We start from the raw sequence: 27,091 nt of genomic DNA, 5'->3' as shown, positions 1-27,091 counted from the left end.
AATGTTCGGTGACACCCGAACTTAGCCCTTCCTTACTTGTTATTATTACTAATTGACTCCATTAATGGTCAACTTAATCATATCTTATTAAAGACACACACCTCATACAGCAAAGTCATATACCGTCTTCCTTATGTCACAGTCAACAAGTCCATTGCTCCAAGTCTCCGAAGACCACTAACGATATTTAAACACTATACTGAATGATGTTGACTAAGACACGATCTTAATATCTATAAAATGGGTTTTATTTTTTCATTTTAAGCTTTTAAAAGGTTTCACAAAAAAGAAAAAAAAGCGCTAAGCATTCCGTTTAGTCACAGAACTTTATCAATATAATGTGTTTTTATTTATTTTTATAAAACGACCCTGGCAATATACTTTCTCTAATTTATAATTATAGTTTAAACTATTGATTATCAGACCACCTCTTTTCATACAAATACATATACAATTAAATACTGTTATCGCTACATACATTTATGTACATAAATGGCACCAATCACTTAGTGTACCCATCATTAAATGCCGCTGTTGGCAATTGATATTCGTTAATTACCGTAATTTGCCCATGTATTTAATTGCAAACCTATGCATATAAACATAAATATATATACTTAAAGCAGCAAATTAGAAACTGAACCCCCACTTAATATGCATTGGTGTTTGTGAGTGAGCGATTACAAATGCACATCAATAGCAGGTCATGTTAATTTATTGCATTTGCGTCGCGCTTAGCAAAAACAATAATCACCATAATGCTAACGAAGCGTAGATAAACGGTTGTGTGGCTTATTGTTCCACATTTCGTTGTTCAATAGTTGTATATAAATGGCTAATGCTAATGCTTGGCATAAAATTAATTAGCGATAATATTATACTTATATACGTAATAATTCCACATGACCTCTGGATTTTGTTTGAGGCCCTTTGTTCAATATGTTGCATGCTATTGTTCCGCCTTTTTAAGAGGATCTAACTGCTTAAAGGACCGACCTAGAATAGTAGCCTATAAAAAAGGCGAGTTTTGTGTATCAAAACAGAATGAAAGCTAAACAATTATCTGAGGATCGATTTAAATATATCTGTATGCAGCCGAAAAGTTCTGACAATGGAAAAAATCTTCATATGGATATAGATGAAACGTTCAGGGCAAAGCTTATTATGGATATCAAACAAAATTTTAGTCTAGTGAACGGTTACGAACAATCAGAAACTTCTTTAATTATAAAAATGTATATATACAAGGTGCTTTCCAAAGTAAACAGGACTTTTTGAACCTAGCGCCACTTGATGGCGCCTTGTATATGTCGATGTCGGTGATTTAGAATCTGCTTTCTTTATCGATTGTCCAGTGAGAACTTCATGACATTTCATAGATTGGAAGTGAAGTTATTGCGTTTTAAATGTCAGTTTGTTTGTGTTATCGGTGTGAAAATGAGCTTCGAACAAAGAGCCAACATTAAATTTTGTTTTAAAATTGGTAAAACTTTTACCGAAACGTTTCAATTGATGAAACAAGTTTATGGCGATCATTGCCTATGCTGTAGCAGAGTGCACGAGTGGTTTCAATGTTTTCAAAGTGGTCGTGAGGACATAAATGAAAATCAACATGTGGGCCAATCAAAATCCCTGATCACCGGAAATTCTATCGAAACTGTGCGTGAATTCAACAAAAATCAGCCGAAATTATCATTGAAATTCATGGAAATGGAATTGAACATCTCCAAAACATCGATTTATCGCATTTTGACCGAAAATTTGGGCTTACGAAAGGTGTGTGCACGGTTTGTTCCCCACAAATTGACTGACGACCAAAAATTGCTCAGAATCCAACATTCGATCGACGCTTGTGACCGATTATTTGACCAAAAATCACATTTTAACCATTAACCACTCCCCGTATTCACCTGATATGGCACCGTGCGACTTCTTTCTTTTCGGAAAAATGCATTTGCCCATGAAAGGAAAGCGTTATGCAGACGTAGAGGCCATTCAAAAGGCTTGCACCAGCATACTGGCGGCCATACCGACCAACGAGCTAAAACACTAGTTCGACATGTTTTTGGAAAGTGCAAAAAACTGAATTGAAGCAGAAGGAGACTATTTTGAATAAAATAAATTGATTTTGCCGAAAAAAGTCTTGTTAACTTTGGAACGCACCTGGTAATACATATATTTTATTGATTGCAAGAAATTTGCTAGACCTCCTAAGATTTTATCCAGTTTAGAAAGAACTTTCAACTGGAATTTCTAGCTAGAACACTGGGTAAGCTTCCTGCCCATATTCTCGAAAAATATACAGAAATTTATCATTTGTTCTTGTTGTAGTAGCAGAAAACATTTCTAAAGTAATTTGGAGGAATGTTGTCGAGTTGACAGTCTTTGTTCGGATAAAAATCTGGCTCCGTTTCGGTTACATATATCCGACTGTCAGGGAAGCGAGAAACTATCACTGGTTCTCAGTCACATTAAACTAGTTAACAATCATCTTGCGACTGTGGTGTTAGAGGCTGTTACTTACTTACTAATTTTGGGATGCTAAAACCGAAACATATCTCCTACACGATTTTTTATGTTGTAGGCAAGGAGTCCAACTACCACCATTTACCAAAATGACAAAAGTAGCTGTACAAGATTGAACATTTTTGAACTGAAATTCGTAATCAAGACACCTTAAATACCTCACAGACCTCTTAGCAGATCAGTAACAAACTCAATACAAATGAACGAGGAAAGGATCATTGTTGCTTTCCTTCCCCTCAGAGGCCGGAGTAGAAACCATTAGAAGCTAGCGGTGATAAAAGGTGATAAAAGAAATTAAGCCAAGATAGAGTTGAAGGTTTTTGAGAAATTCGGTGTGTCCAAACTTAAAGCGAATTCCGAAAAGCAAACATTTTCTCTCTGAAGTCAAGTTTTTGAAAAAATGCTGTTTTCTGGAAAGGTCTTGAGTCACCGTTCAAAGAAAATCAATTCAGTAAGCTTTTGGAATATATTCAGGTGGCGGCAAAATGCTCTACAGTATCATAAAATTTGATTTAGTATAAAATATTTTGTACGTATTTATTTGGGTATGAATATAGTGTGATTGTCTCAAATATGAAATACCAAACATTAATTACTGCAGATATACAATTATATTAGTAGTGTTGTATGATACTTGCTCATTCGTGTATGCAATTGGAATGACAAATTATGTGCTGTCCGCCTGACATTGTCGACTTTTAAGCATTCTCAGCAGTTGGCAGTCAAAAGGCTACAACAAAGGACCAACATTTATTGTATGTAAACATATATGTATGCGTGTATGTGTAGTTAAAACGTCATACCTACATATACATATGTGTATCTGTACTTAAAACTACACATGCATTTGTGTGTATGTATTTGTGCCAAAAAATAAATCTTTGACTCAGACGACTTTATCAATGTCACCGCCAGCTTCTACTCCAGCTCTTGCCTGTCCTTGTGTGGGTGCGTGTGTGTGATGTCGTTGAACACAGCAAATCAGTGTCATGGCATGACGGTATGAGTGTCATAAATGTCAGCTGAACAACACTAAAACACTCAAATATGTACATTATAATCACTGAGTTGCCCACACACACATTCAAACACATACCGTCAATTGCTGCGTGTACACGCATGACAGCGTATGACTTTGACATTTAAAATATTTGTATGACATAAGTGACACTTACAAGTATGTAGGCGTATACATACATGTAAACTTATTAGATACGCTTTGTCTGTGTAGTCACTCATGTGTGTGTATGTTAAGAGCTAGATGACTTTGCACCCAAACCATATTTGTTTGCGTTTGTCGCCGCCTAGTTAATGACAATCATGTTGACAGCTGTCAAAGTGGGGGTGTGCCATCGAAGTATGCAACAATGATATGGCTAAATTCATACGTGACATTAGATAATTTGTGACATGTTTGCCAAAAACTGCGGTGGTAAGATGTTTGTAGGTTTATGCGCCAAAAAGTATGCCGAAAATAAATTTTGGAGAATGAATTCTATTAATTACATATTCCTAAAATATTTTCTCTTCTCTAATTTTTTTTTTTGAATTTTCATGAATAATTTTTGGTTACTACTTTATAATGTCAAGAGAAAAATGTTAAATTAAAAAGTAATGTCTGTTTCTGCGCCTAAGAGTATGTAAAAGGGGAAGATAAATAAAAAGTATGCAGAAATTTAATTTGAGAAAATGACTTTAATAAGATTATATTTCCAAAAATAGTATTTCTTTAATATTTCGAGTTGTTTAGAGAGAGAGATGTCAAGTTAATAAGTTATGGGGTTTCTGCGCCTAAATGATGCAAAAAAGAAAAACAAATTTTATTTAACTTTAGGATTAATTATTTTACACGTATTTAGACGTTCCTAAAAATATATTATTTTTGTGAAACAAAAACTTTTTCGTTCTTGAAACGATTTTTTTTTGTTAAGTTTTTACTATAAACTTTTTAATAACAAATTGTCAAATGCACGCTATTTTGCTCTTAGGCTATTGAGAAAATATTTTTATAGAATATTTATAATATTTTTGCTTAAAAAAAATTTAATAATTTTGTAACTTCCTTGCATAGAAGAAGCTAAATTTTCACGAGCTATTGTAAAGATAAGGAGATTTTTTACAAAGGTTCGTGGGTGAGGTAACTTCACTAGTTTATCGCATATTAGGATTTTCAATTATAGTGATATCATTTCTTTACAAAAAATAACACTAATTTTGTAGGAAATTTAAATGTTTTTAATCTAATGTGAAGTAAAATCGATATAATTAAGTTCTGGTTATAGGATCAGTCAAATGACCTCCATCCCATTTTTTGCAGGAACAAATTCGATGAACCCCATTTTCGAGCACTTTTTACCGCTAAATCAAGTCGTAAGTCACGAATAGCATGTTCAATATTAACTTCGAAAGCTTAGAGGTAGTCTGGCTTACTGCTAAACAGCAGTGATTTCAAATAACCCCTTAAATAGTAGTCTAGTGGTGTTAAAGCACAACTACTTGGAAGCAAATCCATGTCACAATTTCTTGAAATAATCGAATCTCCAAACCTTTCTCGCAATAATTAGGTTGTTGCACGTGCTATTTGCCACGCAACCCCGTCTTGTTGCAACCAGATTTTGTCAAGGTCAACTTATTCTAATTGCGGACACAAAAAATTGTTTATCATCGATCCATACCGCTCTTCATTGACAGTAACAGTTTTACCAGCTTCTTTTCGAAGGAAATACGGCCCAATGATTCCACCACACCAAAAACCACACCAAACTATCAATTAGGTGAATGTAATCGTTGTTGATGAGTATTTTGTGAAATTCCTTTGCGCCAGAATCAACTGTTTTGTTTACGTGCCGCACCACTGAGATGAAAGTGAGACTCATCGGAGAAGATGATTCTCTAAAAAAATCGTTATCGTTTTCAAGTTGCTCCAGAGCAAAATCAGCAAATTCACGACGTTAACAGTGATCCGTTTGGCTTCAGTTCTTGAACGAGAACATTTTATACGCTTGCAAGTTCAAATCCTTTCTCAAAATCCGGCAGGTTGTGGTTTAAAATAGTCTCAATTCTTGAAAACGTTTTGGAATCGTCAAGTTGCCGTCTTCAGTAACACTTGTCTGAACGGCAACAATATGTTTATTACTTCGAACAGTTCACTGTCTTATTGGCACTTGAATATTATGTGAAAGGTAATGTATGCTCGATGTTTTTCACATTTCGACGAATAGCGAGCACAGGTGGACGATTTTTACGACCGTAAACCGGCAATAAGGAACGAAAAGTTACAATTGGAGAACGATTATTTTGATAATAAAACTGAATAACTCGTAAACGTTATTCTTGCGTATACAAGTATCTTGCACATATGATGTAAGTGTAAACACTACTGAATACAATGAAAAAAGAATGACAGATTATGGCATTCCAAAAATGGCCGAAACAACACTTAAAAATCATATCAACCCTATTGTAAAACCCAGGATAGGAGAATCACTTTGCTATTGAAGGTATAGAAAGTATCTGCTTTGGTAGGGATTGCCTTACTTTAGCACTAAACATTAATCTATGGAATAAACATTGCCGGTGTGGCCCCCTTGAGTGAAATATAATAAGTTCAAGCTCATTCCTGACGCCTACCTTTAGCGTACAACTGATATGGAGGTGTTATTAAATCTTACGGCTTGTTACGGCTGTTCGTACAAAACTTTTGAGATACCAACATATTGATCAACAAAACTAACCGATTTTTAAGCAGTCATGAGTTGATAAACCAAAAAGTAACACATTTTGTGTAATGTAAACGGACAGAAGTTTTCGGTTTAAGCAAACAGACTTTTAATTTTTTTAAATAAATAAGAAAAAACCATCTATAATATCCTTCGCAAGTAAAACGATCGGTATGTATGACAGCTATATCTAAAATCAGATTGATATTTTAAAAACTGAGAGACTGATGCGCGAATACACAGACGGAAGTGACAAAGTCAACTGAGCTCGCCAGCCACCTTGATAATATGGGATTTCTAATGTTTCCTTCTGGGTGCTAAAAATTTGGCAATAATTAAAATAATGAAAATTGTCAGCAATTTATTTGCCACTTTGGTTTCATTTATTTAAACTGAGATTGGTTGGATTGAGATTTCAGCCAAAATGTAGGCAACATGTTTTAATTGCCTTCTTGTTGATGTATACAGTTACAGATTTTTTTTCAATATTGATTTTATCAGATAAATATGACATTTTAAAAAATTTATACATATATCCGCCGTGAAATCAGTTATATGTATGTTTAATAGATTTGTGACTTTGGTAAAATATATCTTCTCCGATATAAACTGCAATTGCGCCCAGTTGTAGGCAATGCTTTACGTACCTATAATGCATATTGAGGCATTTATAGAATATATGCATTTTTAGATCACATTTACATTGTTGTTTTTCACTTATTCAGCTATTTTAATTAATTTTTTTCTGTCAAACAAAATATTTTGAAATTTTCTTGGTTGAACTGAAAATCCAACCGCTGTTAAGCACGCGCGGTTAACTTGTTAAATATTAGTTACTAAAATAATTAAATTTCCTACAAATAAATACATTTATTCATAATAATTTTGAGCTATCCCTACATAAAGTAGTTAGTTGCCATACAACATATTTTACCTACAAAATTACAGTAAATTAAGAACCATAATGCATTTCTAAAACCACATAACTATCATCATATCTTCTAGATTCTTAACGTATTGGCATATCAACCAAACTTCACAAAGATTAAACTAAAACAATGCACATTTCATTTGTACACAATATTTAATCATTATGGAGTGCAACAAGCTGCAAGATAAATAGAAATTGCTTATGTGAATTTAATATAGATCTATATATATATATATCATATTAAGATATAGACATATCTAGCTATGTATACGTATATTTATTTATTTATTTGTGATATTTGCTATTGTTATAATAATAATGCAGCTATCATAATGAGTTATGAACAACGTTTCAATCATAATCAAAATACAATGTGGTAATTGAAGCTTCATATCAAGACGAAATCCTAAGTTATATTATATTATCAGTATGCATATAAACTAATATAGCTTGTTTAAATAAATACAGTGCATTATAATGCAATATCTATGCGTATATACTTGTATGTATGCATAGATGTTTGAGGATTTCAACTTGCCATTTTCAATACCGACACTTCCTGCAGCTTACTTCTTAAGCTTATAGCTAGCCTAGCAGTACAGTGCTGGAAGCTGTAGGTGTTGAAAATAGATTAAGTATTTCATACTTGCATACATGATAAGGATTTTATTTGTTGGTATATTTGTGTGTACTAATACAAAAAGATTTGCATACACACATGCATTAATTAATCGGTATGCATATGATTGCCAGTTTTAGATTTCTCAATTGATAACAAATGAATGTTGAGAAAATTTTCAGACTCCATTAATCATTGAAAATATTTTAACTGCACATACATATATACATACCACATCAATCTACATTTAAAGACACACATTGCTACAAATGACAGCAGAAGGATGTGGCAGAGGTAAGGTAATCTCGTCCCAGCGGATGAAAGAGTTAAATGGTGTAATTGGCCCTTCTCCCAAGAACAGCATTACCAAAAGGTTAAACTTCACCAAGAAGTTCAAGGTTACCCTTGGCAGCAAGGCTGAATGAATGATTATACTCTTGAGCTACTGTTTAGGAATGGTATAATGAAATGGTATACTGACGGCTCGAAAATGTCGAAGGGAATTGGTGCAGGAGTCGCAAGACCACGCACCAAACGGAAAGTTTTCCGGGCATTTTTCAGCATAATGACGCTGATGAATTCAGGCAGAAGTCTTTGCCATAAGTCAGCACAAGGAGATAAAAAACCTCCAACGCAATTGTCGCAATGATCGTATAATCATACTTAGCGATAGTCAAGCGGCACTTCAAGCAATCTGTTTGTATGAGATCAAATCGTTAGGTAGAGAACGGCTGAATAGCCTAGCGGAACATAACCAAGTGCGTCTCATCTGGGAGCCCGGTCACGAAGGTATAGCTGGGAATGAACTTTGCTGATGAGTTCGCCCGCTCCTCAGTATACACTAATATGGTATGACCTAACCCTTCATTGCGGTGGGTCCCCAAACCATAAAGCAGCTGTTCCGCAAGGAAGAGGGAGTAGGTAGAGAGAGGTATTGGCAACAACTACAAAGCATGCGCTATGCCAAGTTGCTAATGGGGGGTTACAACCTCAGCAGGTTTAAATATGTAATCAACCTCCTCCAATCAATCAATTAATGTATGGACACTATGGGAAAATATATACAAAAAAGCACTCAGACTTGCCAACGATTTTTCCAGTCCTCGAAACACTTTTCATAAGCAATTTTTGAGATGGCCTTCAACTGCTACAGCGAATTTTGTTTTATCTCTTCGATCGTCTAAAAACGGGTTCCACGGAGCGGCAGTTTCAGCTTGGGGAAAAAGAAAAAACCGTACGGAGCCCAATCTGGTGAATACGGTGGTTGATTGACGGTACTCATACCGTTTTTGGCCTTAAATTCGGTTATAATCGTGGCTCGATGGATGGTGCATTATTATCGTGTAAAATCCATGAATTCTTATTCCACAATTCCGGCCGTTTTCGACGGATGCTCTCACGCATACGCCTCAATGTGGCCAAATAGAACTCCTTATTGACTGTGTTTCCCTTCGGAATAAATTTGTTATGCACAAAACCACGAATATCGAAAAAAACAATGAGCATCACCTTCATCACTCATACATCCATGTCTCATCGGCAATTATGACGCCCTCAATGAATGTGGGATCGCAATTCGCGCGATCAAGCTTTTCCAAAGAAAGAAACGGTACTTTTTTGAAAATAAAAATGCAGCTTTATGAAGACGAGTCGAGCAAGAACGGGTTTCATACCCAAAATAGAGATGATAGAGAGATGTCGAGCTCTCTTGCCATCTCCCTAATATTTGCCTGAAGTTTTGAAGCACCATATCCTTCACTTTTTTTTTTTTTTAATTTTTTGATCAGTTGAAGAAATCGAGGGTCGGCTAGAATGCGGCATGTTTTCAGCGATCTCTCGACCGTCTTTGAAGGCTCGTGTCATGTGTTTTTGATAAAATTGAATCACTGTGAGCGTTTACCAAAACTGTCCTTAAATCCTTTAATGAAAGTTTAATATGAGGGGTTTGAATATTACCACATTGAACTCACGCTTTTTTGGCCACTTATTTCTTCTTATTTTTGCCCAGTCTTATACTTCTAAGTTTTACCATAATATTAATAATATTCATAATTATGAACGCATAAAATAAAGGTAATAAACTTGAGTAGACATCTTGTACATGCATATATGTTTCAGTACCGAAAGCTTCAATGCTACATATTTACCCATCTAATCATTAACTCATCAGCACAGAGCACATCATTGTCATTTCCCATCATTGAGTGCCATTATCAATGTCGACAATGTACATATTGTCTGCCACACTCAAAGTGTCTAAGTGAAGTGGAAATATCAACTTAACTAAATATGAATATCCCATTTAAATTTGCACTTGTGGTCATATTATGCATATATATTTTCCACATGCAACCTTTTATTATTTACATCTTGTCATCATCATCGTCGATGATTGCATCAGCTTTATGCAAATTTAATAAACCACAAATGTGTTAGACTGTAGAAATTGTTGCCAATAACAGTATTCATAATACAATGAGACAGCAATCATTCATGCTAGCTGGGAAAATACTAGATGCGTAACGAATGAGGTTATGAAGACCACAGGGACAAATGCGTAGGAGCTGCATGTATTTGCACTTACAAATACATATATATTATTATATATAAGTATGTACTATATATGTAAATTTGATTGTTGAAAACGCACGAAAATAGCAGGAAATATGTGTATGCTTGTGAGCAATAATCGAAATTGAGATTTTGATACTTGCGTAGAGAAGAAGAGCGAAAAGCTGTTGTCAAATTAGGTGTGATGCCACCAATTATTGGTTGATCGATTACCACGATACATGATTAATTTCGAAAATTAATTTTTACTTCTCAAATATCAAATATGTATATACAAGTATAACATTGCGCTATAGATATCAAAATAGAAGCAAGAAAACTCCAAAAGGTAAAAAATATTTATTATAAATTGGCTTTAAACTATTATAATTATTAAAAAATTGTTTTAAATCATTATAATCAGTACATTTTAGGTTTTCAAAGTTACGTAATTGACGACAACCTGAAAGTAAGTGAATATGTTCAAAAAATGCTTAAAAATTATCTACTAAAGCTCCTCATCGTTTCGGTATGTGCGAAAAATTTACTCGAAGGCCAAGAACTAATTTAATAATCAATGAATTAGGAAATGCTGCCTACATTTGGGCAGATCACTAAACAAAATATAATTTAGCAAAGACGCACTCCTATTTCAACAACAACCAAATACGGATTAAACAATGGATAGCTGTGATCTTATCGCAAAATAAATAATAAATAAATTCTAGATTAACCTTCTTTCAGCGAACAGTAATAAAATTAAAACTTGTCCAATAATTCAGAAACCTCCACCTTAGCGAAGTTGCGCACCTTTTTCAGAATATTAGTTTCTAATGAAGTCAACGATTAAAATAACAACTCTCTTCAATGATTAAAAAAATAAATGACTGACAAAACATGAAACTTATTTTATGAATTATAAAGTACAGGGTTTTCGAATACCGATGATATGATATCTGAGTGTGGTCTCGGCCATTTTTAAAATACCCTTATCTGTAATCGTTCACCAGTGCTCGCTATTCGTCGAACGGTAAATTTCGATCCTACGTTTTCTGTACATGATGTTTAAGTGCCAAAAAGTCAAAGAGTCGCTCGATGTAATGAAAATATTGCTGTCGTTCAGGTAAGTGTTGCTGAAGACCGTAATTTGTCGATTTCAAAACGATCTCAAGAATTGGAACTGTCTCGAACCCCAACTTGTCGGATTTTGAGAAACGATTTGGGCTTGTATTCATATACAATTTTTCTCACTCAAGAACTGAAGTCATTGGACCACCGCAAACGTGACTTTGTTGATTTGGAACAACACATGTGCAACAATCGAATTATTGCCAGACAAATTTTGAGACTCGAGAGAGAAATTGTGGTATTTAGTCTCCTTTAAGAAGTTGTGATTTAATACCATTACACTACTTCTTGTGAGGTTATTTGAAGTCATTGGTCTTTAGCAATTAACCAGACTCCCTGAAAGCTTTAGAAGTCAATAACGAACGTATTATTCTGGACATACGGCTTGATTTAGTGAAAAAGTATTCGAAAATTGAGTTCATCGAATTTGTTACTGAAAAAGAAGTCGTAGAGGTTTTGATATTATATGCAAAACTTAATTGTATCGATTGTCGATTGTATTGAATTTCCTTAACAGTTAGTGTGTTTTTTTAAAGTGCAATCTTTTTTCTTCCCTTGTGTTTTTTTAAATAAAAACTGTTTTTATCACTCTTAGTACCAGCTAGTAATTAGGCACTTTGCTTTCAAGCCCATTTTTTTCAGTTCGCTTTAATGTGGGCAATTGTTGTCTTGTTGCGTCTAACATTTGTTTTAGAATTGAGAATGAACCATAGTTTCGCTGTCTTTACTGGATGAATATTAGTTCGTCCTTACATAGTGTCAGGGGTTCTTACTCCTACTGTTCAATGGGCACAATACGAGAAGGCTAAAAACCTTACCGGATACCTAATGAAGAGTTTGTCTGGAAGAAGTCTGAATAAAAATAAATAAATAAAAGCATGTTGTCTCAGCAGATTTTTGTTGGGTTCAAAACCCTTTCTCGATAACTGCAATTGTAGTACTACTAATTCCTAATTATTATTTTGAGAACAGATAGGATAGGTCAGCAGTTTTCCAAGTTCCTTCACGGTGATGCGTAATCGGCTCCCAAAACTTTAAACGCCCTTTTTCGAAACGCTGTTTTCAGAATTTGTAGGGAAAGACTTTTCATGGCTAAGGAATAAGATTTTTGATTTAGAAGATGGAGTCATGTGTTGAAGTTCATGCAATTGAGGAAAGTTCTCTGAGTGAAGGGGAAACATTCCTCCGGAGGATTGGGCGCTAAGTTTGGTATCCGCCATGTAAATAACACCCCCAATGAAAGGAAGAAAACAGCCTCGGTTGAGAGATCCTCTTATTGATGACGACCACTACAAACGCATTAAGGATTACGATTTAAGGGCATGCCCTGGAATGTCCGGTCCCTTAATTGGGAAGGTGCCGCTGCACAGCTGGTTGATGTCCTCGTAAGAGTAAAGGCTGAAATCACCGCCGTCCAAGAAGTGCAATGGACGGGACAAGGACTGGGTCGTCATCAAAGCGAAGTTCTTCAATATATTACTGATTTGCGCCCACGCCCCTACGGAACAGAAGGATAATGTGACCAAAGATGAATACTCTCAATCAAAGCCAGACACTTTTTTCCAAGAAGCCCTTGAAGAAATCATTTACGAAAATCGAGATTTTTTCGGACCTACCTGTGAATATTTTTCATATTTTGGCAAATTAAAACTGAAAAACCCTTGGTTACTATTGTATGAGTATAGTATCTACGCTAGGACTACAGCAATGACCCAGCTTTTGGCAAAGTTTAAACCAGTTCGTTGCATTTACTAGCTTTGGAAGTATTTTGAGAACGAAATATTTTTAATATTCTCCATTTTCTTATTTCCAAAACTTTCTAATTTATAAATATTTATATATTTCACTTACGGTCACTTGTCCATTTGGCGTCTCTGGTGGTTCCCATGTTATAACCATTGTTGAGGAACTCAGCGGTCGGACTTGTACATTGCGTGGAGCGCTTTCCATTTCTGTAAATTTAGAGTAAAAATTAAAGTTTACTAATTTATATGCTAAACAAAGATTTTCTCCAAAATATGTCTTGGTATATTTTATGAAATTAATTAAAAAGAAACACAAAAGTTCACTTTTCGTCTGTATCGTATGTGTGAAAAATTTCACTTTTCCTTCAACAACAAAAGCAATAAAAGAAAATACTTGCAGGCCACCACCACATACGTCAAGCCATCAATCATGCCATTAAAATTCAATTAAGCATTTAATATTTCAACAAAGAGACTTTACGACCCCTTTGGTGAGGGAAGCGGTTAAGTAAGATGAAAATCCATTTAAATCTGATTTTATCAATTATTTGCCTTATTAACACAAAAATTAATTCAATTATAAACGCATCCATTGACTTGGCGCCAACGCTGCTATCAACGCTTTCTTGTTTTTTCTTTCTCAATACAATATTGATATACTTTATATGTATATGTGTGTCTGTGTGTACTGCGACGTCGTGCTCACTCCGTCGTTGAATGCATTCGTCATTTCTTATTTTAACTTCAATTAGTCATTATGCCACTACAGCGTAACCGCAGCATCAATTACGTGCAATTAAAAGTGGCACGAAGAAGAAGAAGAAGCAGCAGCAGAGCGCCATCAAATCAATACAATCGCTCGTAGCTGTGGCAAGCAGCTAGCAGCTGGTGGCTGGCAGCAGGCAGATGTGGGTATATGTATTTGTATGTATATATGCATATATGTACATATATATATGTAAGTTTGTGTGTATATTTGTCTGTATTTGTTAGGAATCAGCTGGCGCCCTCTATCCATAAGCCAACACACGGACGTGGCCAAAGCATGAATTGTCAGCCATGAAGCAGACAAGCGATAGCGAGAGTCAGCCAATCAGCCAAGCGAATAACCACTTCCTCCACTGCAAACCGGCGCACATACATACATACGTTTAATAGGAAACGGAAGAGGAAACAAAGAACCGCAATGCAATTGAAGCGCATATCTATACAGCGTCACACACACACACATAGCAATACGTTTATATGTAAGAATGAGTAAACTTGTATGTCTGTATGTGTTTTGATGCGCTTGGGCAGGCAAATGGGCACATCAATTAATGGTGACGCTGTTGTTGTATTGCACACTGTTCATTAATTGCTAATTAAAAACACTCACACACACATACACATATACGAGCATAATATAAGTATGGCCATACATGTATGTACAGCAATAACTACACCCATACATACGAAATTTTCAAAAAATGCAGCAATAACGCTGATAAAAATTCACAAAGTGGCGGCAGAAATGTACCGCTGAAAAGAAATCGCGAGAAGTCAATTGCCAGCGCAATCGCTAAAAATGCAGAACATTTTATTGAAATGTAAAGGTATGCGAAAATTACAAAAAGGGCAAAAGCTTGCTGCTGATATGAGTTGTAAATTGCTTAAAAGAGGCAGGAGAAATAACTGAGGTAAGGATAGACAAGTTTTATGAATTTCAGTTGATATTGCAGCAAGAATGCCAGAGAAGGAAGAAAGAAAACACAAGCTAAGACGGATGTAAACAGAAATATACCATAAATTAAGCATTAGTAGCTGCCAATTAGATGAAATATTGAATAATTTAAAATTTAAGTAAAGTACTCTAGTGCTTATTGAGTTAGTGTGCTTTTAGTTAAAATTGTTGTGCATCCCAAAAGCAACAGAAAACAAAAATAGTTTCAAATAAATAAGCTTTCCATACAATAACTTCTTTTTGATCGGTCAGTTTGAATGGCAATTAACGGCTGATCAAAATAGAGGTACGTTTTTCAATAGCCTATTTTTGAGTCGTGTCAAAATATCATGTTATTTTTGTTCAGTATTGATTGGCATTTCATCATGGAGAAAGTTAAGCCTGAACAACGTTTATAAATCGTTCAACTTTAGAAGAATGTGTTTCGCGCACTTTGCTCAACGCGTCCAGCACTCAGTGAAGAAAATATAGCAGCCGTAGCTGAGAGTGTACACGAAGACCATGGAAAGTCGATACAGGGCCATTTGCAGCAACTGGACTGACGTATGGAACGGCTTGACGCATTTTACGTCTAGATTTTAGATTTTGCTTCACTCTATAGACTATTGAAAAGTTCGATCCGACGGTTTCGATGCAAATTTTGTGCAGCGATTTCTGGCTCAATGGGTATGTAACAAGCGCAATTGACACATTTGGGATGAAGAGCAATCTGAAGAGATTCAAGAGCTGCCATTTCTTTCAGGAAAACCAACGGTTTGGTGTAGTTTGTGGGCCGGTGCCGGTCGGACCATATTTATTCAAATATGATGCGGGTGAGAACGAAACCGTCAATGGAGACCGTTATCGCGCCATGATAACCGACATTTCGGCGACATTTGGATTCAACAAGCCGGCGCCACTTATCACATATCGCATTAATCAATGGATTTATTGAGGGAATACTTCGGTGAGCAGATAATTTCACGTTCTGGGCCAGTCGATTGACCACCAAGACCATGTGATATTACACCTTTGGACTTTTTCCTGTGAGAATATGTAAAATTTAAAGTTTATGCGGACAATTATGCTTCGTTTCAGGTCTTGGAGCGAAAAATCACGCGTGTCATTCGCCAGTTACCAGTCGAAATGCTCGAACAAGTAATCGAAAATTGGACTCAGCGGTTGGCCGCGGCCAACATTTGAATGAGATAGTTTTCAAAAAATAAATGCCAAAGCATATTCTTTCGAATGATAATCAACATTCTTCATTAAATTTGGAGTTTCTGTGTTTTTTTTTTAAGTTGGGAACCTCGAAATAACAATTTGTTCGGAGATTAAAGCATTGCTTTGAGTAATAATCTGTAATGTCTTATGAAGATATCTTGTCAAATGCTTTAGGATACCTGCGCTTGACACGAATTTCAGCAGAAGCTGTGGCCTCACTACCGATACCACATCCAGTGTTCCATACCGTGGACACACAAATGCTTAAAGCGTAGCCTTGCCATTGCGGGACAAGTGCTCCAAGACACAATGGGTAATCCATCTTAACAGTCAACCATGTGTAGAAAAATTTGAAAGTTAAGATAGGTTGGTTTTAATCTGCGTACAAATGTTAAGAAATTCTTGGGTTTTGAAGTTTCAAAAAATTGTTTTTCTTTTTTATTTGTATTTTAAAAATGTTATGATATGTCTAGAATATTTTCCAAAAGTTTCAAGGCAATCGCAATAAATGTATTTGAGATAGAACATTTGGTAGAATACCCCATCAAGCTAGACCGGTCGCATATTTCAATCTCTGATCATGTTTTTCTCGAAGCATCATTCTCTTAGTGACCACCGAACGAATTCTCAGAACCTAGTGGAGCAATCTTATTGAAATTATTCACAGTTCTTTTAAATAGGATGACCTCGTGATTGGTCGAAGGAGTTTTTTCGATTACAACTAAGTTTTCATGTGATAGAAACGCATTCCCTAAGCAGAGCCAAGAAGCCTGAAGTCTACTATTTGAAACAGCAAAGGCCACAGATGGTAAAATTGGACCTAAAATTAAATATTTGTGGCAAAAATAAGACCCAAAATCATACAGCTCAATTTGCAACTATGTCAAAATTCCTACTTTTTCCTAACCTTTCGACTATTTACGACCTTTGCACATCTACTAACCGATTTGAACCAAAATTCGATTTTTTTAGATGCATTCTTCGTCTGTTACGCTGACTATGGCGAGGAGACGTTTTTGGCCGCTGTATCCGGAAACCAGCTGCTAAAGGCTGAATTTCCAAAAAAAAAAATTTGTGAAAAGTTCACAAAATATTACTCAATTGTTTCTTTTTGGTTTGCTCAAAAGTTGTAATAAATTAATTAATTTATTATAAGAAAAAAATTGGTGAAAAAAGACATTTTTTCGGCCGTCAAAAGCCATGTAACCCCACAAATAGAAGTTATGTATGTTCTTGTACGAATCGCTTACTAAAGACACCTTAGCTTTTTTGCATCTCTATAGATTCATATTAATTACAGCGTTCTGTAATAACCAACTCAATCATCAAAATGAGTAAAATATTTTCTGAAAACGCAGCGACGCACTCCTTTCCCCAATAAGACCTTCTTGAGAAACATTTTCTGACTAGCTCCAAGCTGGTCCTGCTGTAAAGGAGGATATTCAATTTTTATCTTTTTTAATGTTGTATAAATATTGTTTCCATAGCTAACATGGCATGAGCCTCGACCTCAACACAGTGTGAAAATTTTCAAGAACTTTTAGGTTACAATACCGTGAAGATGTGACTAAATGGCAAATCAAACTAAAATTATACGAAATACCAGTTCGATAGCTACAAGTGAACAAGTGATAAAATTAGTCTCGAGTATTTAAACATTGTCTCAACCAAATTTAATATATCAAGTAACTTTCGACATGAACAAGTAGTCTAATAAGCTGCTCCAGTTCTGAACTCATCACAATACTTTTTTATGTCATCTATAAAGAACGGCACACTTTGGCGTATGAGTTCATGTATTTCAATATTTTATTGTTTCATGCATTAAACTAAATTTGCTTTATTAAATTTCCGTGTAAGATAGTTTTATTTTGCTTATTTCGAAATTCTCTTGGTAAAAAATTTTTTTTAGAAGCTAGCTGCACTCACTCCGTTATTAAAATAAATAATCCTGTTATGCTATTTGCCTTTCATTGTATGTGTATTTTGTAGGTATTTGATATTCAAACAACTGTTATCTAGTCCATCATGAGTCTGATTTCAAAAATGTTGAAATGATTTTATTTAAACTCTGCTGATATGCGATTATGTTTGTATATACATTTATATATATTTGTGTGAGTGTACTATATACATTGTGAGCGTAAATGGATATTACTGCTGTAATTAAGCCGAGACTATTCGTAATGCTAAGCTTATATTGCAATGCGCCCATTGTTAGGCTACATTTTGTAAAAGCTTAAAGTGCAAATCGCCTGCAAATAGGCTACATATTTTACAATTTTTGTGGTTTTAGTTTAATTAATATTTTTGCATACATTATTGTATTGTATACGGTTGATTTATGTAGTGTAATATGAAATGTATTTATTTTAAATAAACTTTTCAAGTAATTTAGTGGATTTTTCTTCAGTAGCTTAAAATTGTTTGGCAATGAAGTGTTGCAAAGTTATATATTGCAGTTATTATGGTTGAATAAGTTTTTCTGAACAAAAGTAAATGATGAAAAAATGAAGTGGTAAATTATATGAACGAATAAGAAGAAGCAAAGAGTGTGACTGAACATTTTGATCTTTGGCTGACTTCGTGTCAGCGATAATTATAAAATCATGCTCAAGTGAAAAATATCAAATCGATTATCGGAAGTCATTAATTTCGAGATATCCGGTTTGAAACAAGATCTAGATCAAGTCCATTTAAATTCAGCGCTAAGCCACATAAAGATTATCTCTTTTAGTTCATTACAATAATGGCCAGCATGAACGGTTTTAAGTCAAGTAGTAAGACGGATATCACTTAATCGGATATATTGTGGTTAGTGGACGTTCTGGATTGGTGACTTTAGTAGTAGGTAGTAATCAAGTATATTCGAGAACGCGTTTCCATGCAATTTCGGCAGTATACATTATTATCAGTATTACATATTGGCCATATATTTGGCAAAAAGTCGGATTTACTAACTTAACTCAATATACTTGTATAGTAAAACCTATTAGAGGGTGGGGCCACGCCCAATTTCTTCAAAAAATTTTAGCCCGCAGTTGCCCCTAGCTACTGCGCACCACTGTGCCAAATTACATCTCTAGGTATCTAAAATTAAACCGGTCCTAAACTACGCCGCTCTTATATGGTCGCCTTACGCAGATGAGCAAGCTTCAGACATGCCAGAACACTGCACTCCTGACTATAACGCATGCTTCTTGATGCCTTCTATCGAACATTTACACAGTGGGGCCTGAATGCTATCAATTAAGGAGCATAATGAACTCCTTTCCAAGCAGTTGCTGCTGGGGTGTTTTCGTAGCAACCATCCCTGCAAACACTTCCTTGAAGCGGAACCGTTTCCTACGAGCAAGACGTCCTTCTTCTACTACGTTGACGATGTAAGAAAATATTTTTTTTAGAAGTAAATTTTTTTTTTTAATTTCAGACTTCGGACACTAACTTCAGACATGCACTGACTGCCATTCACAGTGTAGCCATTAACACTTTCACCGACTGCCTCTCTTTAATGGCGTATTTGGAGTGAAACCACCAGCCATTGCAGATAACGAGCTAGAGTCGCCGTGAGAATCGAGAGTGACCGCAGCTTCGTTCTGGACATATATTTTCAGCATGCAGTGAGTGCCCGCATGACTCTAACCAACTCTTTGCATGCCCAGCTAACTCTACACAACTGACAACCATCTCCCTAAGGTTCGACCTCGTCAAAACAGCACGTCTCCTGCGCCTATCGTTTCCACCCTAATGGGGATTAGATAATCGTTACAACAACAACAACATGTCTATTTATATCTTAATTTGGTGCTTAGTGACGGCCTAGTAATATACGTTTTTGTTTATAAGCGTTTTGTGGGCGTGGCAGTGGCCCGATTACGCCCATCTACGAACTCATCCTCCATTTTTTGCCAAGGAACACGTTTTACAGCATGCATAGATGGACAGACGAACAGACGAATTGAGGAACGGCCGGAAATCAGGTGTGAGAAAATAGATCAAAACTATTATACTCTGTAACACCATCTTGCAAGAGTAAAAAATATAGTTCTCATATTCAAATGGAAAAATTGAGTAAAGTTTTTAAAACTGAAAATATGAAAATGCACCTCTGTCTTTTGGAAATGTTCAAATATAATATCCATAAATATTTTCCACACTCTCCTACAATAATAAACGCCAAACAATTTAACACATTTAAGAACTTTCCCAAGTAGTATCCAAAAATTTATTACGCTAATTTAAGTTTTGCACTCTCAATAGTTTTGGTTGTGAATTTTCAACCAAATGCCACCAATACACTAAACCACGTACCCAAGCATCATTACCACTACAAGCAAACAAGTAACCGAATATGCCGAGCAAATACTTGGCAATTAATTTTATGCGCGCGCACTTATACGCTCCTGTATGTATGCAACGCCATGCGTTGTTGTGTACTTTTAGGCGTTAGTGGCAAAAGTTTGCGCCAAAAAGGAGTTTTGTCTCTGCAACGCATGAGTTTCTATGCGCAACTTTTCTGCTTGCCAAACAAACAACAAATAACAAATGTAATGGCGCTTGGTGGGGGAGTTTGAAGCGTGAGAGGACGAATAGCTATACGCTCTGCACGGCACGGCTAAGCGACCGCAAAGCAGGTACTAGTAACGCAACGGTTTTAATGCATGTACCGCTATATGATGGCACGTCTGCATGTGTGTGAGTATGTGTGCGTGTGTTTGCGCTTGCTTTAGTTTTGAAATTTTCGCTATAATTTATTTGCGTTGCTCTCCTCACATGTGTTTGTGCATTTTCTAGCGCGCACTTAAAGCGAAAGTTTCACCTATCTCTCATCGTTTGCGAGTGCGCACAAACTACAAGTACAAGTATAATAAATATTTGTGTCTCAAAATTGGCAAGAAGTTACTTTTGCTAAGCGAAATTAGTGCCAAATAGGATTAAGGAACATTTTCTGGTGACAGCATGTGTAGCATGTGTATTTATATACATTTGTATGTATGTGCGTTGCAAGTATGGCTTGAAGTTTGCGCAGCTGCAGTGAAGTTTACCAAGTAATTTATGATAAAAACGATTTGTGTTACATAATTTTGTTTGAACTCAGAATTTCAGGTGAAAATTGTTAGTGAAAAATTAATTGCTTTCTTACATCAATAAAATTAGTGCATACTTTGCGGTGTAGTGGTTTGATTAACATAAATTTGCTGTTTCAAATATGAACCAGTAATTGCTTTGATGCTCAGCAAAGCAGTCTCTTTTGTAGTGACTGCGGGGAGTATCAATTAGTTTGTGCTCTAAACTATTTTTGGCAAAATAAGAGACTATTTGCTTAGATGCAAACACCCACAGCAATAGCGAGTTACGCCTAATAGTATGCAGTACTGTTAAGTTTCTGGTTACAAGACTGCTATCTTACATGTGCTCATTTTTTCATCTCAGTCATGTATCGTCTTTATACTCTGGCAAACTACATTTCCCTATAGTTAGAAGTTCAAAAATTAAATCATAGAAAAGTAAGCAGGAAGTACAGCAGATAAAACCCACAACGGCCTTTAAAGCATGGAATAAGTATTAAAACTTAGATAAGTATTAAAACTGAAACTAACATAAATAATGAAAATATCGTTATAAGATGCTTTACCAAGGCTACCCTGGCGACTAATTTCAAGAGAAAATTGCTTGATAAGGAACACATGACTTAGAAAGCTTTAAAATATATGATTTCGTGTTAGCATACATAGATTTCAGAAGAAATTTTCTTGAAGCAGAAGGAATTTCCGGGCTTTCCACAATATTTTATATATATTTTTCTACTATGGATAGGAATATATTAAACAAAAAGCTTTCTAGAAGTGAAACTAAAATGCCGACCAAAAAGTTTTCTTTTTTTATAGAATATTAACTTTTTTGGTAAAATTCAATTTTACTTTTCGAAATACTTAGGTGATATCAAGGGCGATACAAAGATTATTGTAAATTTCCAACTTTTCAATATAAAATAATAACCACTGAAAATAAACTGAAAAAAGATGCCTAGATAGTCTACTAACTTAACTTTTTTCGACAAAATAAATTTTTTTTGTGAAATTTTTATTTTTAATATTAGCTCTACAACTTTGCTTCCACCGTTTTCCAATAGATGGCTCTAGGGTCAAGCACTGGTCGATTAAATCGTTTTATATCGATCTTGGACATTTGCGTCAACACTAACCCAAGAAAATATTTGTAGAGATCTGTTTGCATCCAAAATTTATGCTCAACTGAAAATGTCAAGTCGCGAATGGTTTCAACGTTTTAAGAATGTTGATTATGAAGTCGAAGACCGGCAAGGTGGTGGACCATGCGACCAAGATGCGTTTCAAACCCAAGAGGAATTGGCCGAATCGTTGCAAGTGACACAGAGAGCCGTATCAAAACGCCTCAAAGCCATGGGGATGATTCAGAAACAAGGAAGCTGGGTTCCTTACGATTTGAAACCAAGAGATGTCGAACGGCGCTTATTTGCATGTGAACAGCTGCTTCAAAGGCACAACCGGAAGTAATTTTTACATCGCATTGTAACTGGCGACGAAAAATGGGTCCACTACGATAATTCTTAGGGAAGAGAGTTATGGGGAAAGTCTGGGCATGACTCCACGTCGACGGCAAAACCGAACATTCACGGCGCCAAGGTCATGCTCTGCATTTGTTTGGACCTGCTGGGGGTGATATATTATGAGCTGCACTCACTCATACTCATATCACCCCTCGGCGTTATTGGCAATAAACTGAGACGGTCAATTTTCACAAGCTTTTCTTAAAGGAGGAGCCAGTAATCATTTGGTGCTGAGCCCGGATAATAATGTGGATGCATAAGAACATTTAAAGCAAGCTACTGGAGCTTCTAACGAGTCACTATTGATGTACTAGTCAGTCGGAATAAGTATCGGGTTAAACTGATTTGTTCGTAAAGAAAACCAAGAAGTGCCAGTGAAAGAGATATAATCGTGAAGTTATGGAAAGAAGGAAAAGCTTTCCGTGAAATCGGTCAGACAGTGACCTACTCAATTCAAAGGGTGATTGGAAAGTATAAACCGATGGGTTCCATCGCCTCAAAGCCTCGTTCAGGGCGTCGCTCTAAATAAAGTGATCGTGAAAAATCCAAAAACGAGGCTTTAGATATTGCAAAAGGGGTTAAAATAAGGTTACAGAAAACTATTTTTAGTAACACCGTGTGCAATATTTTCAAAATAAGTTAGTTATCGAAATCAAGTCGCACGGAAGGAGCCACTCATATCATTGACGAACAGGCATTTGCCAATGGGTATATTAATAAGTCGGTGGAGTTTCGGAATCAAAGCAAATTTTGCATATTGGGAATAAAAGGACGGAAGCTTGTTTGGAGAAAACCCGCTAGCGCTCTCAATAAACAAAATCTTGCGGCGACAGTAAAACATGATGGAGGTGGTGTATTGGTGTGGAGGTGTATGTCTAGTAATGGAGTAAGTTATATCGCATTTATTGAGTCAACAATGGATAAGAGAGTTTATTTGGATATACTTAAGGCGAATTTTAAGCAAAGTGCAGAAAAACTGGCGTTGAAGATAGGCATTTGTTCCAACAGAACAACGACCTAAAGCACACTGAAGAAATAGTTAAACTTTGACTTCTTTACAATGTGCCCAAACAATTACCTACGCGCCACAATAACCACATCTCAACCTTATTCAACATGAACAATACACTTTTTCGAAAGTAATGCTAAAAAGTGTTATAACTGAGGAATGGAGCAAAATCACACCGGAGGAGACGTGAAATCCCGTTAAATCAATGCCTAAAAGCTTAGGAGAGGTTTTATACCGCAAAAGATACCCAACTTGTAACTAGAAACCATAATTTTTGCTTTAAATTAATTTTTGTTATGGTTTTATTCCTTTGTACAGAAACCTTTTCTGAACTGAATTAATATTTTATTTTGTCTCCAATTTATTTTCAACACTGTCAAAATGTTGTGTATACTAGACTGAACTCCAATCAGCAAATAAACCAAAAATTTGTGTTGGAAATTTTTTTATTTCTACAAGTCCTTTTTTTAAATAAGCAGTTTGTCAACTTTTTTTGACTAGTGTATGTTATTCCAGCAGTAATTAAGTAGCTTCATGGCTATTGTTTCATTGAATTCATTTTAATGGAGTGGAAGTGATTCGCCAACATTTCCATGGCATCAATGAAATTCTGAGTACCCAAACTACAGCCGGTAGCTATGCATATAATTGTACGTTTTTGAAAAATGCTGCATGCAAAGATTCAAATATTTTCGCTTTCTAGTCGCCTGTATGCATATACTATATTTCGATTTGGAAGCCACGCTGCAACGTTTCACTGTGACAATACGTATACTATATATGTATATGTTCGTATCTATATACAAGTGTATCTATATAACTACCAGCTCCTCTCATCTGCCGCATTAGACGTCGCCTGTTCCTCTCCAACGGCCAATATGTCCATTTCGTCCGCACAATTGTGGCGCTTTTGGTTCATTTTGCACATTTTATCGCTCATTTGTCGTTGGCTTGCTTTTTGTAGTGTTCAAATGTCCAGAATTATCTGTTCATTTGTACAAATATGCGCACCGAATACCTCGTGCATTTTCTGAGTGACATTTGGTTGCTGAATGTGTGTGTTATTGTTAGTATGTATTTATAGATGAATGTGTGTGCTGTGCGCGCATATTACTTGTCATTCATGGCAGCCAATTTTTTACGTACACGCTCTCAGCCTTTTCTCTTATAGATATCTATGTATGTAGGTGCCAAAGCACTCATATATGCATGTTAGGGTGGTTCTTAAATAATCAATTAATACTGTATTAATTGGTTTTGTTCTGTTTTTGGAGGTATAACAAACTGAGCAAACATTTTTTGAGAATGCTGTGTCTTGAAAGCCCTTTGTTTGGTAAAAATCTGGTTTTAGTCCATTTGTGTAGATTCGATTGTTAAGGGAATGCTGTTTATTCGTATTCTCCGCATGTTTTTTTTTAGTTTCAATAGTAATATTACTAAAGAAATGTACTTTGTTACAATTTTGGGGAAGTGATATTTGAGATACATTTCAGCTGTGCTCAAAGCTAAAAACTGTTGGTGGAGAAGCGAATTTTTCTAACTTTCATTGTGTCGATTGTGGGTATATGACGAAAATAATTCTTTCAGATTTCGCTAACTTCCAAACCGGTCCATGGTGATGCCTACAATTTAATTTGTTACCATATATAGATAACGAATTCGGAGCTCTGAGGAATATATTGGCCACGACCGTCTGATTATTCACGAACTAGTCTTTCAGTTTTAGAGATATTGGTTTGAAATTTTGCCCATATTTTTCTTTGCTTAAGAAGTTGCTATTTTGTCGGAATTGTCTATATCGGAGCACTTTAGCATATATCGGTCATACAAACTGACCGATCGAAATCAAGCTCTTGTATGGCAAACTTTTTTATTTGAAATTTGGCAAAGATTAATATCTAAGTCTACGCTAGAATCCCCGAAGAAATTTTTCAGATCTGACCACTATAGCATATAGCGGCCATACAAACTGACTGATATGCAAAAAATTCTTGTATGACAAACTTTTTTATTTGACAAGATATCTTCTCGATATTTGACAAAGAATATGGCCTAGAACAACGCTACAATCTCCAAAGAAATCTTTGAGATCTGACCACTATAGCATGTAGCGCCCATACAAACTGACCGATCGAAATCAAGTTATTGTATGGCAAACTTTTTTATTTGACAAGGTACCTTGCCGAAATTTGAAAAGGATTATTGCCTTATAGTACGCTATAATCTCCGAAAAAATTTTTCTGATTGGACCACTATAGCATATAACGACCATATAAATTGACTCATATACAAAAATTTTGTATGGCAAACTTTTTTATTTGACAAGATATCTTCTTGAAATTCGACAAACATTATTGCCTAAAACAACGCTACAATCTCCGAAAAAATTTTTCAGATCGGACCTGTATAGCATATAGCGGCCGTACAAAATTATCGTCAAAATAAATTTCTTGTATGGAAACATCTTTTATGTGTCAATATATCTGCCAAGCATACTGTTCAGATCGGACCGCGATAGCTTAAAGCTGCTAAACCAACTAATGGTTCAAAATCAAGAAAAATTATTATTTAATGTTTTCAAAAGTTTTTTTTTTTTCAAAATTTCACCACCACCCTAATGCATGTATGTCGTGCATTGTTTGTTTGCACTTCGCATTTTGCATTCATAATGAGCGAAATTGATTTGTGAAAATGTTTGCATTTGCAATTGCCATATTGACGCGTCGAACAAAGGCTTCAAAGGCAACAAAAAAAAAATAGACTGAAAAAGCATAGAAAAAAGTGCCAGCAGAAAATAAAGAGACACACGCATTGCTGACCGCAAATTTCGCATTCATTCAATCATTCCGTTCATTGCATTGCATTACACTGCAGTTGTCCATAGCAAGAGGCGGATTGCACACTTTTGCATGTTCGTGCCATAATAATGTTGCACTGTCCATTGTCCGTTCGCAGTCGTCGTGTACGTTGCGTTCCGGCTTGCGGCGGTTTTTTGCTCTCTTAGGCGTGTGCCCGTACGCTGCGTAAAATAATATTTGCTTGTCTCATTTGCGTTTTCATTTCGAAATGATATCCGCCGTTGTTGCCGCATTTTAGGCGCTCTACCCCCCCTGCTTGTTGTGGAGAATTTTGTGCGGAAATTGTAGTTTATTTGCTGTTTGTTTGCAACATTAGTTGCATTTGTAGTGGCAGCATGCGGTCGTTGGTGCGTTGCATCATTGCTGCCTCATATGTTGCATTGATTTCTATTTGCTTTTGTAAATTAATTGTTTGCAAATTTTTGGTTTGTTGTTGAACAGTAGCAGCGTAGCCACCGTCGAATGTTTTAATTTGAAGTTGGAAGCATGAG

General features: G+C 35.7%; 1 protein-coding gene and 1 long non-coding RNA gene across 8 annotated transcripts in view; one reads left to right on the top strand and one right to left on the bottom strand.

Annotated features, from left to right (window-relative positions):
• Positions 1-27,091, bottom strand: part of LOC126752855 (tyrosine-protein phosphatase Lar) — a 966,561-nt gene that overhangs the window by 86,547 nt on the left and 852,923 nt on the right. For all 7 annotated transcript variants that reach the window (XM_050463852.1, XM_050463853.1, XM_050463854.1 and 4 more), the window contains one exon: positions 13,325-13,425. In XM_050463852.1, coding sequence (XP_050319809.1) covers positions 13,325-13,425 — 101 coding nt within the window. The remainder of the gene's footprint in view (positions 1-13,324; positions 13,426-27,091) is intronic.
• The window catches only part of LOC126752869 (uncharacterized), a 143,929-nt gene that overhangs the window by 105,423 nt on the left and 11,415 nt on the right, over positions 1-27,091 (top strand). The gene's annotated exons all lie outside the window — the stretch shown is intronic.

The sequence above is a fragment of the Bactrocera neohumeralis genome, chromosome 3 (genome assembly GCF_024586455.1).
Source record: "Bactrocera neohumeralis isolate Rockhampton chromosome 3, APGP_CSIRO_Bneo_wtdbg2-racon-allhic-juicebox.fasta_v2, whole genome shotgun sequence".
Taxonomy (NCBI): Eukaryota; Metazoa; Arthropoda; class Insecta; order Diptera; family Tephritidae; genus Bactrocera; species Bactrocera neohumeralis.
This window is presented reverse-complemented; position numbering and strand designations above follow the sequence as displayed.